The sequence below is a fragment of the Odocoileus virginianus genome, unplaced genomic scaffold (genome assembly GCF_023699985.2).
Source record: "Odocoileus virginianus isolate 20LAN1187 ecotype Illinois unplaced genomic scaffold, Ovbor_1.2 Unplaced_Scaffold_3, whole genome shotgun sequence".
Classification (NCBI taxonomy): Eukaryota; Metazoa; Chordata; class Mammalia; order Artiodactyla; family Cervidae; genus Odocoileus; species Odocoileus virginianus.
This window is the reverse complement of record NW_027224265.1, coordinates 3,400,034-3,413,623: the sequence shown is the minus strand read 5'-3', so window position 1 is coordinate 3,413,623 and position 13,590 is coordinate 3,400,034. Positions and strand designations below refer to the sequence as shown.

General features: G+C 34.5%; 1 protein-coding gene across 2 annotated transcripts in view; it reads left to right on the top strand.

The window, feature by feature from the left end:
• The window catches only part of PGGT1B (protein geranylgeranyltransferase type I subunit beta), a 56,779-nt gene extending 45,549 nt beyond the window's left edge, over window positions 1-11,230 (top strand). For both annotated transcript variants that reach the window (XM_070462352.1, XM_070462351.1), the window contains 3 exons: window positions 1,937-2,121; window positions 6,710-6,818; window positions 9,833-11,230. In XM_070462352.1, the coding sequence (XP_070318453.1) occupies window positions 1,937-2,121; window positions 6,710-6,818; window positions 9,833-10,014 (476 nt within the window). In that variant the 3' untranslated portion in view covers window positions 10,015-11,230. The remainder of the gene's footprint in view (window positions 1-1,936; window positions 2,122-6,709; window positions 6,819-9,832) is intronic.
• Window positions 11,231-13,590: the final 2,360 nt, after the last annotated feature.

The window sequence follows — 13,590 nt, the reverse complement described above, 5'->3', positions numbered from 1 at the left end:
TATTTAATGATGTGTAATACTTAAGTCATGGGCAGCTTCATAAAAGAGAAATTGAGACTAGTAGTCATTGAAGGAGGAATAAAACTAATAGTTGCTGAATAGAAATTAATCTAAAAGGTTATGATATATTTGTTTTACTTTTGTTTTAATACACTCATTGCTAACATAGATCTTCCTCTTTTTTTTCCCCATTGGGAAAAAAATCTGAAGACTAAATAGTTCTTACAGTGACCCTTTATTTATTTGTTTGTGTGTTTTTATATTTTGACAGTGACCATTTTAGTGTGATAGCAGCCTTACATTTTCTAGAGCGAATGCTCACTTTTCCTTTGCCAGAGAATATAGCCAAGATTTGTAACACCAAAAGGAGAGTTGCAAAATGAGGCATATTAGGGACAATCTTTTTAAAGAGCTAGAATTAATAAAAATCCGTAGATGAAGTTGTAATAAATTGGAAATATGGAGTATTTTCAGATTGTTTGGAGTTGACAACAGATAGTGCCAGTGAAAAGTGGTGGAATTTTTTTGTTTGTTTTTTCCTATGTGGAAAAGTACTGACTTTTCATTTCCTGAGGAAAGTAGTTACTTTTGTGACTGTATTGGTTCCTTTGATGCTATAACATTTTAATAAACTTAGGGGTGTAAGACAATGCAGATTTGTTCTCATAGCTCCAGAGGCCAGAAGTCTGGACTGCACCTTACAGGGCTTCAGATCAAGGTGTCAGCAGGGTGAGCTCTTTCTGGGGGCACCAGTGGGGGTCTGTTCCTTCGCCTTGTTCAGCCTCTGGGGACTGCTGGTGTTCTTTGGTGTGCCGTCACAGTACTTGAGTCTCTGTTTCCATCGCCTCCTTCTTGATTGTGGTTTAATCTCTGTCTATCTGTCTCTTACAGGGACACTTGTGGTTACATTTAGGGTGGCCCCCATCCAGAATAATCTCCCCATCTCAAATCCTTAACTTCCATCACGTTTTCATAGTCCCTTTTGTCGTATAAGGAAACGTGCCCGTATTCTAGGGATTAGGACCTGGGTATCACTGAGCCGTGGTGGAAGGCGGGTGGGGCGTTTTTCAGTCTAGCATAGTGAGCATGGATACGTATTGCGCATCTGCTTCCAGATAGAGTTTTCTTCTCCACCCCCAACACACACACTCTTTCGCTTTCCCTTTTCTATTCCTTTGTTGAAGGAACTTTTCTTCCTTAAGATAACTTAAGGCTTCCCCTAAGATAAACTTAAGGGCTTCCTTTGTGGCTCAGCTGGTAAAGAATCTGCCTACAGTGTGGGAGACCTGGGTTTGATCCCTGGGTTGGGAAGATCCACTAGAGAAGGGAAAGGTTACCCACTGCAGTATTCTGGCCTGGAGAATTCCATGGACTATATTATAATAATCCGTGGGGTTGCAAAGAGTCGAACACAACTGAGCGACTTTCACTTTTTCTTCCTTCAGTTTCTGAAGCTGACTGCATATAAGCCTCTAGTTTATGTTACATGTAAAAATTAGTCTGCAGCTTAGGCAGATGGGACCTTAGTTCGTAAACAGTACACTGTGATTTTTAAGGGAATTAAAATCAGACTCAGGTGTAAGAGTGGCAGACAGGAAATAGTAGTCCTAGACTTTAGTTTCAGCTCTTCCTATTAACCATAAAATTTTGAACTGCTTTCTAAATCTTATATTTTTCATTTAAAAAAATGATTCTTTTAAATTATTTAAAAAATTTTTCTGTTTCATCAAGTTTATATTGAAGACTTCAGTGCCTAGTGGTTATTTTAAATAGTGAATTTAAGTAAATAGTAATATAAAAGTAAAGCTATCTTTTAATTTTACTTTTCTTTCACTGCTTTCTAGAATTACTTAACCATTTTTTTTTCTTCAATCATTTCATATTACTTTCCTAGACATCTAATAAGTTTAAAGTACTGTGTGGTTTTAATTAACAGGAGGATCAACTTTTTGTGGCATTGCATCACTGTGCCTGATGGGTAAACTAGAAGAAGTTTTTTCAGAAAAAGAATTGAACAGGATAAAAAGGTGGTGTATAATGAGACAACAGAATGGTTATCATGGAAGGCCTAATAAGCCTGTTGACACCTGTTACTCTTTTTGGGTGGGAGCAACGCTAAAGGTAAGAGAAATAATAAAAATCAGAAACTTATACTCTTTGTTAATGAAAACTGTGCTTAAAGGGTTTGGTCTTTGTAATGTTCATTAAATATCGTTAGGTTAAAGCCAAAAAGGTTTTCCTGTTGCTTTGGCAAAGCTGGTCACTGTATGGTTTTTCCACAGAATTCAGTTATCTGTTGTACTACTTAAAAATTTTTATTCTTATAAAACTCTAGTGTCTAGAACCTATAGACGAAACTAGGTGTAGTGTTATAAAAAGCTTGTAACTGAAACTTACCAGTAGTCCCCCTAGATGGAAGATCTGTCTGAACATACCAGTAAAGGATTTATGGGAAAATACCTTAAAAGATAAACCATGGGTAATTCCTTTAAAAACTATTTAAAGTTTTCTGTTTTTTATTCATTTATTTGTATAAGCCTTCTGAAATGTATTCATTAATATGATCATTTTCCCCATCTCTGCTACCTTTTGATATGTGTAAATCCATAAGATTATTAGCCATTGAATACCCACAAGTTTTCTATATCCTAAAATTGCAAGTATCACCTAGGCCTGATATTCTGGAATCTAAAAAAAGTATATTTATCATCTATATAACATGTTAATTTTTTCTCTTAAAATTTATACATGTGGTTAAAATAAATAAAGAAAATAGAATGTTTTTTCTGTTCTCCTCACTTATAGTACCATTCATCTGATGCACCATTTTAATTTTTTTGATTATGGAAAATTTCAAACATAGTCTAAAGAGAAAATGGTGTATAATGAACACTTAATATGTTTAGTAGCCAATTTCGGCAGTTTTTATCTCAAAGCCAGCCTTCATTCATTCATACAGCTACTCACTTTTCTCCTCACTGTATTATTTTAAAGCAATTCTAGATAACCCCTTTTTACTTCATCTGGAAATTCTTCAGTACAATCATTAAACAAAGATAGCTTTTTAAAGAATGGAGATGTAATACTCTGTCTTCTAAAAATTCAGCCATAACTCCTTATTATCATTAAATATCAAGTCAGGATGATGTATATTTCCTATTGCATCACATCAGGAAGAATATAATATAATCAGTCTCTGGTTGTCTCTCCTTTTTGATCTAAGGGCTCCAGAGTTGTCAAAGCTGATTTATCCATTATAAAGTTCCCCATCAACCTGTTCTTCTTCCCTTTTTTTTATGGTGGTAAAATATATGTAATGTAATATTTATCAGTGTAACTATTTGTAAGTGTACAGATCAGTGTTGTGTAATCCTTACCATTATCTATACCCCAAACATTTTCATCACCCTAAACCTAAACTCCGCTCATCAAACAGTAGCTCTCCTTTCTCCCGTTCCTCCAGCCCCTGGCAACCCCTTTTCTGCTTTCTGTCTCTGTGAATTTGCTTATTCTAGCTACATCATGTAAGTAGAATTATGTAATATGTGTCCTGTGTCTGGCTTTTATTTCTCAAGATCCATCAATGTTGTCACATATATCACAATTTCATTCCTTTTTATGGTTGAGTAATATTCTGCTGTATGTATATACCACATTATGTGTATCTCTTCATCTGCTAAGGGACAGTTGGATTGTTTCCACCTTTTGGCTATTGTGAATAAGGTGGTTATGAGCATTGGTATAAAATATCTGTTCAAGTCCCTGCTTTCATTTTTTCTGGGTAATTAACTAGGAGTGGAATTGCTGGATTATACGGTAATTATGTGTTCAAATTTTTGAGGCACCAACAAGCTGTTTTTCACAGTGGCTGCACCATTTTACATCCCCCGGTGACGTGTAAAGGTTCCAGTTTCCCTACATCTTCACCAGTGCTTGTTTCTTCCATTTTTTATAATAGCCATCCTAATGGGCATGGACATGAATTTGAGCAAGTTCTGGGAGATGGTGAAGGACAGGGAACCCTGGCATGCTGCAGTCTGTGGGGTTGCAAAGAGTCGGACATGACTGAGTGACTGAACTGAACTGAATAATGAGTGATGCCAAGCATCTTTTGATGTGCTTATTGACCATCTTTATATCTTCTTTGGAGAAATGTCCAATTTATCTGTTTTTTGTTGTTGTTGCCGGGGCTTTTGGTTGTTATTCCATGAAATAATTGCCAAATCCAATATTATGAAGATTTTCCCCAATGTTTTATTGCAACAGTTTTTAGTTTTAACTCTTTTAAGTTTAGGTCTTTGATCCACTTCAAGTTAATTTTTGTAATGATATAAATCAAGGACTTCAGCTTCATCTTTTTACATGTGGATATCCAGCTTTCCTAGTACTGTTTATTGTAAAGACAGTTCTGTACCCATTAAGTGGTGTTGGCACCCTTGCTGAAAGTCACCTACCTGATGTTGTGTGCGAGAGTTTACTTCTGTGCTCTCCATTCTATCGCATTGGTCCTTACTATTTTAATTACCGTAGCATTCTAAGTTTCATCACCAAGAAGTATGAGTCCTCAACATTTTTCTTTTTAAATATTGTTTTGGCTCTTCAGCCAAAACAGCATTTTCCTTTTAAACATTGTTTTTGCAATTTCATACGAATTTTAGGATTGGCTTTCCCATTTCTTAGGAAAAAGGCTGTTCACATTTGTATGGAGAGTGCATTGAATCTACAGACTGCTTTGAGTAGTGTTGACATCTTAACACTGTCTTCCTAATCCATGATGATGGGATGCTTTTCCATTTATTTAGATCTTTAATCTCATTCACCAGTGTTTTACAGTATTTTGCGTACAAAGCTTTTACCTCCATGGATAAGTGTATTCTCAAGTATTTAGTGGCTTCTTTTAGAAGCGTTTTCAGTAGGATTGCTTTCTTAGTTTCCTTTTGGATTGTTTGTTGCTGGTGTGTAAAACCTTCGTCGTCTTCTTACAGAATGGCTTTAGTGGCCATTGAGCATCATTCCTTAGATCCATTATGTCATTGGGGGTTGTTAAATGGTGATATTCTATCATTCCCTGTAAATTTACTAACTAGTGTCCTTTTGTAAAGAATTTCTCTTTAAGATGTGGTTGTACAGAGAAAAACAGATGATTATTTAATTTGAATAGTGTTCATTCCATCCATTGAGTTGGTTCTCTAGCATCCTCTAAAGTTTTCCAATAAAATAATTGGGTTTTAGGGTTTTTTTCTTTTGTACCCTTTGAGTACCATTGTGAACTCATAGATTTTAATATGTTTTATCTGTTTTAGTCCATTACATTGTTCTTGTTAATGCTCAGATTGTCCCATCTCTAACCAGTAGGCGCCCCTTCAGGTTCGTTCTTGAGTCTTTGTATGATTTTGGTGGCCTTTGACAACTTTCTAGAGGCAACTTTTAAAAATTTTAATTCTTGCGGATAACTTTAAATAACGTTAAACATGCTGATTGCTTGACTTAACACATTTAGACATTATCTTTGATTCCCAGCAGTGAAAAATGAAGATTTTGGTCTTCCTTTTTTCCAGCAAATTGTTACTGGGTTTTTTGTTTTTGTTTTTTTTTTTTTTAAGTTCTGAACCTTTTCTCTTCCACTTCCTTCTAAATCTGTCAGTTTACCTTTATTTGTGTAATGTCAAGTTAGGTAACATTCGTATTTTGCTCAGTAACAATGATCAAATATTTTATGCTTTGCCTGTAGGTTGATTTTAAAATTTGAAAAACTAATAATCACTTATTAGAATTTTGTAAATATTCTTTATTGCTTAACCAAGTAAGATTATAGTTTCTTCTTTCTTCTTAATGACCCATGTGCCACTTGATACTAGAAAGTGTTTCTAGTATCAGGAGTCTAAAGAGTCACTGCTTATATTCTATTAAATAAATCAAAATGAATGAATAAGTTTGTTTCTTATTAGTACCATACTTTGTAATTGGTTTTATTTTGCTTTTTGAGACATGATACTGCTTTTTTAATTTTTTTTGTGGATCTTTGATTAATATTATTAACACACTTTCAGCTGCTTTGTGACTCTTGAGCTTTCTTATGTGCTCACCATCCCCTGACCCTCTTCTCTTCACAATTTGATTTATCCTTTATTTTTTCTATTTAATAGGATCTTGGGAGAAAGAACAATACATGTCGTGAATCTTTAAGCTACTTAATTTTTTATGCTAAAATTGTATTTGTCTCACCTTTTATCTTTCTTAATTAAAGAGCTTTAATTTTTTCCTATTCTCAAAATTGCCTTTAGCATGTGGTTAATAATTTTTATTGTCCTTTTTTAAAAAATGTTTTTACTTATCATTACTATAGTTCATAACTAACAGTTCAGAAATCTATTATTAAGAGTTAGAATGTGGATAAATAAAATTGCCCTTGTAAAAATAACTGGTGAAGTTGCACACTTTGGCAAGTTGTGTTTTGAATATGTTGCAGAGAAGTCATTTGGATCTGTTTCAAAAGAAAGAAATAGTGAGTGGGTCACGAAAATGAGAGTTGATGATTTTTTAAAAGTTAATGTGGTTGATAATTTTAAATGTTCCAAGTCCCTTAGCCTTGCTTTAAGAGCCTTAACTAGAGAAAAGTGTTTTTAGATTATATATATCTGAAAATTGAACCATGTGTTGATATGAAAGTTTTATGTCAATAAATTTATATTTGTTACTGTCGTTTCAGCTTCTGAAAATTTTCCAGTATACTAATTTTGAGAAAAATAGAAATTACATCTTATCAACTCAAGATCGCCTCGTTGGTGGATTTGCCAAGTGGCCAGATAGTCATCCAGGTAATTTATTTTTTGTGTAAATCTAGAGCAACCTTTGTTTTATTTATTGAATAGATCTTTAAGTGTTTGTCAGAAAGGGTATATGATAGAAAATATAGCCACAGTTATAAACTTACTTTAAGTAAGGTTTTTAAGAAGGTAAATTGTTTAAGTTTACAGTAGATTTAGGATCTTCAGGGTGTAAAGGAAGGGTTTAATTATCAAGATACTGGTATAGTTTGCCTTTTTTCCCAAGTATTTCACTTAGCAATGTATTATTTTATTGCAGACAGTAAGACAGGTGTGTCTGAATGGTCCCAATTCAAAGTAGAATAATTTGGTTCATCCAAAATCTTTAGGAGTCTTAGCTGTCACTTGAGCTATGTGTAGAATAAATTACTCTTAAATCCAAGAGAGAACTAATTCTTATTCTTTTCAGAAGTCATTCTCCAAGCTACTTCCCCCTCCCTCTTAGGTTTCACCTCCAGTAAAATGACCTATTTACAGCCTCCAAAATCTCAATTCAAGAGTTTGTTAAAAATAAGTCAGAATGCTGACACTTTTAATAATTAGATTGACAAAGTATTAGCTATAAATACATGAAACTAGATTTAAGAAATGATTGCTTTTACAACATTGCAATATCATGGTTTTTATTGTTAGCCTAGAACCTCTTTACTTCATCTCTTGTCATAGAACTGTTACAGTTAGAATATGTACCTGAATTGAAATACAAATAAAAGGGCTCATGGAATCATATTCTTGTACCTGAAGAGAGCAGGAATATTTCCTTATATCCATATTTACTTGTTTTTTCGTGCAAAATATATTAAAAAAGTACAATGCTTTTTATTTCCAAGTGTTAGAAAGTGTTAGTTGCTCAGTCATGTCCAACTTTTTGCGACCCCATGGACTGTAGCCCACCAGGCTCCTCTATCCACAGGATTTTCCAGGCAAGAATACTGGAGTGGGTTGCCATTTCCTACTCCAGGGGATCTTCCCAACCCAGGGATCAAACCCATGTCTCTTGCATCTCCTGCATTGGCAGGTGGATTCTTTACTACTAGCGCCACCTGGGAATATTTAGAATTTTTTGGCATCTATAACCCATAGCTGTAAATATGTTTTAAAAGTCCCTCAAGAAAACAGTTGTTTTGGTATCAATTCCATTGTTTTCAATCAGTACCTGGTACTATTTTAACAAATAATGAGAATAGGGAAATGACACTCTTGAAAAACATTTCTTATATAAACATATTGAGATACATTTTGATTTTTTACAATAGCTTTTTTAAAAGAAAATTTTTGGAGCTTTTTTGTAGAGGGTCAGTTGCCAAGTTTAGTATTTGTGTAAATAATTGGTTGTCATATCCTTTATGGGTATGTTGCAGTGTCTTCTAATCTTACACATTGCAGAGCATAGACATCGTCGTATGATGAATTGAATTTATGTGGAGAAAGATTTGTTTCCAGAGCTGTTATAAAAATTATTGTAATAGGATTTTTTTAATTAGCTTATTCTTGGTTCTAATAAATCAATCTATTGACAGATTTGACACAAAGAGATTTTACATACATTAACAGGAAAAACTTATGAAAGGAATTAAGTTTTACTATGAAGAAAATGTATATTTCTACATCTAAAGTGCTTGAATACATCACCACCTACAGATGAGATTATTATTTATTTTTAAGGTTTGAAATGTTTAACTTCTATTTCATTTTTTATAAATAAAAAATCCTTTTGAGGAATAAAAATTTATTTTTACATTACCTGGAACGTGTAAGATCCTATTTTACATTATTGAGTATATTTTCTGTTGCATTTTTTTCCTAGAAAAGTTTTCTCATTTCTAGACAATAAAATTTAATGTTGCTTTGTGCCTTTTGTAGTTTAACATAACTGCAAGAAAAATAGAATAGGAAAAATCAAATTTTTTTTTTGTGTGTGTGAAAATTAGAGGAAATTGAGCTAGAAGAAGTCTTAAGCATTCTCTGAAAAAAACATAAAAGGGGATTAACGTGGGCCTAACTGGTGAAATAACTTTTGCACAAATTACTCTGAATAAGTACAACTATCTGTCATTCCTTTTATGAAAACTAAATGATACTTATGTAAGTCAACCTTTCTCTTTAATTCTTTTGATACACTTTGACTTGGTAAGATGTTTTGAACCTTAATAGCCTATGAAGCTATAAATAATGACCAACTCAAAAATAGAAAAAAATTTTGACTAGTACAAAATCTGTTTTTTGTAAGTGTTCCCATAACAGCAGAACTCTGAGCACTTTTAGGACTCCATATAAGGCTGTCATGCAGGCAACAGCTGTGTGATTTCAGTGGTCATTTAATGGGAGAAAGTTAGTACCCCTGAAAGATGGGAAACTGTAGTAAGGCCAGTGCAGAAGAATCGTTCTGGTGTGAACAGTCACATTATTACAACCAAACAGAATGTCTGAGCTTGTTTTTATTATCAGGTCGGATATTTTTAGAGTGACTGACATTACTTGAAATAGGAAAATTAAATATAGTACAGCATTCCCGAATGGGTTATTTTGCCCAGGCTTCTTCCGTTTAACACAGTGTTGGCATTGTGTGGTTTAGGAATTGTCAGAGGTAATTCAGTGCTACTTAGATTCTGAGGTTTATTTTTCATTTTTAAGAAGAAAAGTTCCTTTTATGATAGAAACATCTTTGTTTCCATAGTCTGTTGTCAGCAAAAGAGAAAACCCATTAGAGTGAGGAATCTTTGCTAGTACTCTTCCTGTTTATTCTTCAGTCACAGAAGATGTTGGTGGACTCACTTCTTAAGCTAGGAACTGTTTTCCTTGTTAGTGATATTTTCTTGAATATCATCTGATTTGATCATCCAGTTTTTTAAAATTTGAGGTTTGAGACTTTGAGAAAGCAAATATTTCAAAACTATTTAGTATTTTTCTAAATTTATTTTTAATGTAGTGATGGGCTGGTAAGTAGCTAAATATTTTGTACAAATATACCTGTTGTGATAAAAAAAAAAATGTCTTATTTTCAGATGCTTTGCATGCATACTTTGGAATTTGTGGCCTGTCACTAATGGAGGAAAGTGGCATTTGTAAGGTTCATCCTGCCCTGAATGTAAGCACACGGACTTCTGAGCGCCTGCGAGATCTCCATCAGAGCTGGAAAACCAAGGACTCTAAACAGTGCTCAGAGAACGTACACATCTCCACATGACTAGCTTTAGATTGGGGGGTGGTGGGGAGGATTTGTAGCCTAACTGTAGCTCAAGGTTAAAAGCCATGTGTAACCAAGTGTTCTCTTTTCTAAGAGGTAGTCTTACAATCAGATGCTGATGTCACTTTGGGATATGGTCTTGAGCCAGTAACCTTTGTACTAGGTTTCAAGAAAATCTTTGTTGAAGTTTGAACCACAGTGGACTCCATCGTGGTTCTTAAATGTTTATACTGTATTTCTAAGTTCTTTGAGGCAAATTAACTGTATGTATGTAGGTTTTTTTTTTAAAAAACAAAAACAAAAAACTTCAGTACAGAATTGTATCATATTATAAAATGGACATGAATCTTCAAAAGAAGTTTACAGTTCACATAGCATTGGTAATCTTCAGGTGAGCACTTAGTGATCATTTAAAAAGCTTGACTGCTTATGGTGGAACATTGCTTTAATGAATTAAGTATCTGGGGTTATTCTCTGAAAACAGATGATCCCATAATTTTTAAAAGAAGAATGACTTATTTTGTCTTATTCTTAAATAAAATGTGCCAATTAAACTTCTGTGGGCTATATACAAATGAAATTAACTTCATAGCAAGAATGAATAGGCTTAACTAATACAGTAATTTCCTAAAGGGAGATTGTTATAAAAAGACTATTATGTAACTGAGGAGAAAGTAATTTAACTGTATGTGATTGTGAATGGGAAAGTTTTGTGCTGTGTGGGTCATCTGTTTTAGATGTTGCTGGGGTAAATAACAGTCATGTTTGATTTTAATCTCGAATCATTAGTTGCTTTTTTTTTTTTCCTTTTCTGCAGAGAAAGCCGTCTTACCCAGAGGGAAAAACATCTAGTGGTTTTGTTTCTTTTTCTGAGATAAATTGTAAACTGTATTTTTATAACTGAGTTATTTTTAAACATTTGGTTTGTTGTTGTTGTTGTTGCTCCCTGTGTTTTAGCTTTTCTGATTTCAAACTGATGATTTTCTAATTTTTTGAAGTTAAATAAGTAAACATTTAAGTGAAAAAAAAATAGCACCACTCAATTAAATTTAATGGTATAGCTCCATACACAGTCATTCATATTTTTGTAATATTTTCAGGTAAGTGGGAAGGTAATGTATCCCTTAGAGGTTAAGGACTGGGGTTTGCTTTTCATTGTTCTGTTTTCTTCATTCTGTAACCTACCTGAATTATAAAGAAGTGGTATAAAAACTTACCTTTATTAGTATTCAGCTTATCAATGAATCACACCCATCACCGTTTGCTCAGTGACAAAGTTACGAGAGCAGTTCTGAAACGGAGAAGGAAATCACTTCACCAGAAGGACTAGGTTCAAGTTAAAATCTTGGTGAAAATAGATGTTGGATTTTTAGGTTTACAAGTAAAGTATCAGGATAAAAACTAAATTACTAGTATCACTGTTTATGTATTATAATATCTAAATTTTTCCTTTTTTAGTGGTGAAAAAAAAGTACCCTTAAATAATGATCCCAGGGGAAACCTAGTATATACTTGACAAAATGATTCATTTATTATTCACATGCTTAGTTTAAAACTCAGTTTGCCAAAGTCAACTCTTTTTTTTTTTAATAGGAATAAAATCAGAGAACTGATGGTGGGGAAAAAAATAAACCTAACAACAGATGTCATCCTTCCATGAATTATTCCAGTTTTCACTGGCTTAAATACTGACAAATTAAGACACCTACATCTCAAACTAAGACATTTCTTAGACATCAGGAATTAAGATGGCATGTATGTAATGGCTTTAGAATTATATAAAAAGCCCCAATTTTTTTTTCCTGAATTGCCATTAGTGGTTGGAAGCTTAAAAAGTTAGTATCTATATTTGTATGAAGTAGAATTCCAAGGTCAGAGTGTTTCAGGAAGGGAGACCCCTTCCAGGGCCCGAAGCTGGGCTCTTGTCTAACACTCGGAAATGAATTGTCCGAGGAGACACATGCTGACAAAGCAAGAGATTTTATTGGGAAAGGGCACCCGGGTGGAGAGCAGTAGGTAAGGGAACCCAGGAGAACTGCTCTGCCACGTGGCTCGCAGTCTTGGGTTTTATGGTGATGGGATTAGTTTCCGGGTGGTCTTTGGCCAATCATTCTAATTCAGAGTCTTTCCTGGTGGCGCACGCATCGCTCAGCCAAGATGGATGCTAGCAAGAGGGATTCTGGGAAGTGGACAGACAGGCAGTGTCTCCTCTCGACCTTTCCCGAACTCTTCCGGCTGGTGGTGGCTTATTAGTTCCGTATTCCTTATCAGGATCTCCTGTCATAAAACAACTCATGCAAATGGTTACTATGGTGCCTGGCCAGGGTGGGTGGTTTCAATCAGTGTGCTTCCCCTAACAAGAGTATTTCATAAAACTGCTAAATATTTTCTAACTAACTCCTTGTGTAATTTAGTAGCATAAGATTATATATTACGGTGCGATTCTAATTAACGTGCTCTTGAGAGGTATTCTTAAGGAACTGTCGCCTAGCAATGTTCACCTTCCACAACAGCACATTGACCAAAAGAACCACCAGGTCACTGTGAATTGTGGAGAAGCTATTCCAAACTTTTTCTAAATAGTTACTTACAGGAAAGTATGAGTAAACTAAATTATAAGCACTATTTCATATGTATACTTGATCTTTAGCAGTGGTAATAGAACGAGAAGGGGGATTATGAAGTCTGTCAGTCTGTTCCCTATGCTCTTTCCCCACCTCCAGGATGGTATTTTTTTAAACTGTGATAGAACCCTTGTTTTGGGCATCTGCATGAAAACAAGGTTGATCAGGTTGTTAAAACACAATTCAACCTATTTATCATCTACAAGTGCTTTTAGACTTGACCTATAATATGTGTACATTTTAATTAGATCTTTAAACAATCATTTATAAATATTTAAACTCAGATAGAAATTTTTTCCAACAGGGGTACATCGTTTGAAACTATGTTTTGTTGGGTCTGATAACATTTGAGTGTCATTATCATAAAGAGGTGTTCTGGAGTCAGATGACTGGGGTTTAAGTCCCAGGTCTGCCAGTTCACCAGTGTCGTACTGGACCATAACTTCCCCTTTGATAAAGTGAGGTGAGCGGATCTAACAAGGTTTTCTGAAGGTCAGGTGCATGCGTGCTAAGTTGTTTCAGTCGTGTCCAACTCTGTGACCTTCATGGACTGTAGCCCGCCAGGCTCCTCTGTCCAGGGGATTCTCCAGGCACGAATACTGGAGTGGGTTGCCATTTCCTTCTCCAGAAGGTCAGATGAGATAATACATATTAAGTACTTAGCATACTACCTGAATACAGTAAACTCCTAATTATAATTTCTGTTAATAACCATCTTCAAATTGTTTTTAAAACCTCTTTCCTATAATAGAGCTCCCACAAAATTGAAACTCTAGAAAGACGATTTGCAGCAGTGTAGTTTCTGAATATTGTCATTCAACCCTAGAGTAACTAGCATCACCACAGATCCCATTTTACAAAACCAGATGACAGGGTGGCCCTGTGAACTTCAAAATACAGTGTTGGACAACCCACTGACCAGCATAGTTTCAGCATCTGTGTGGGAGGAAGT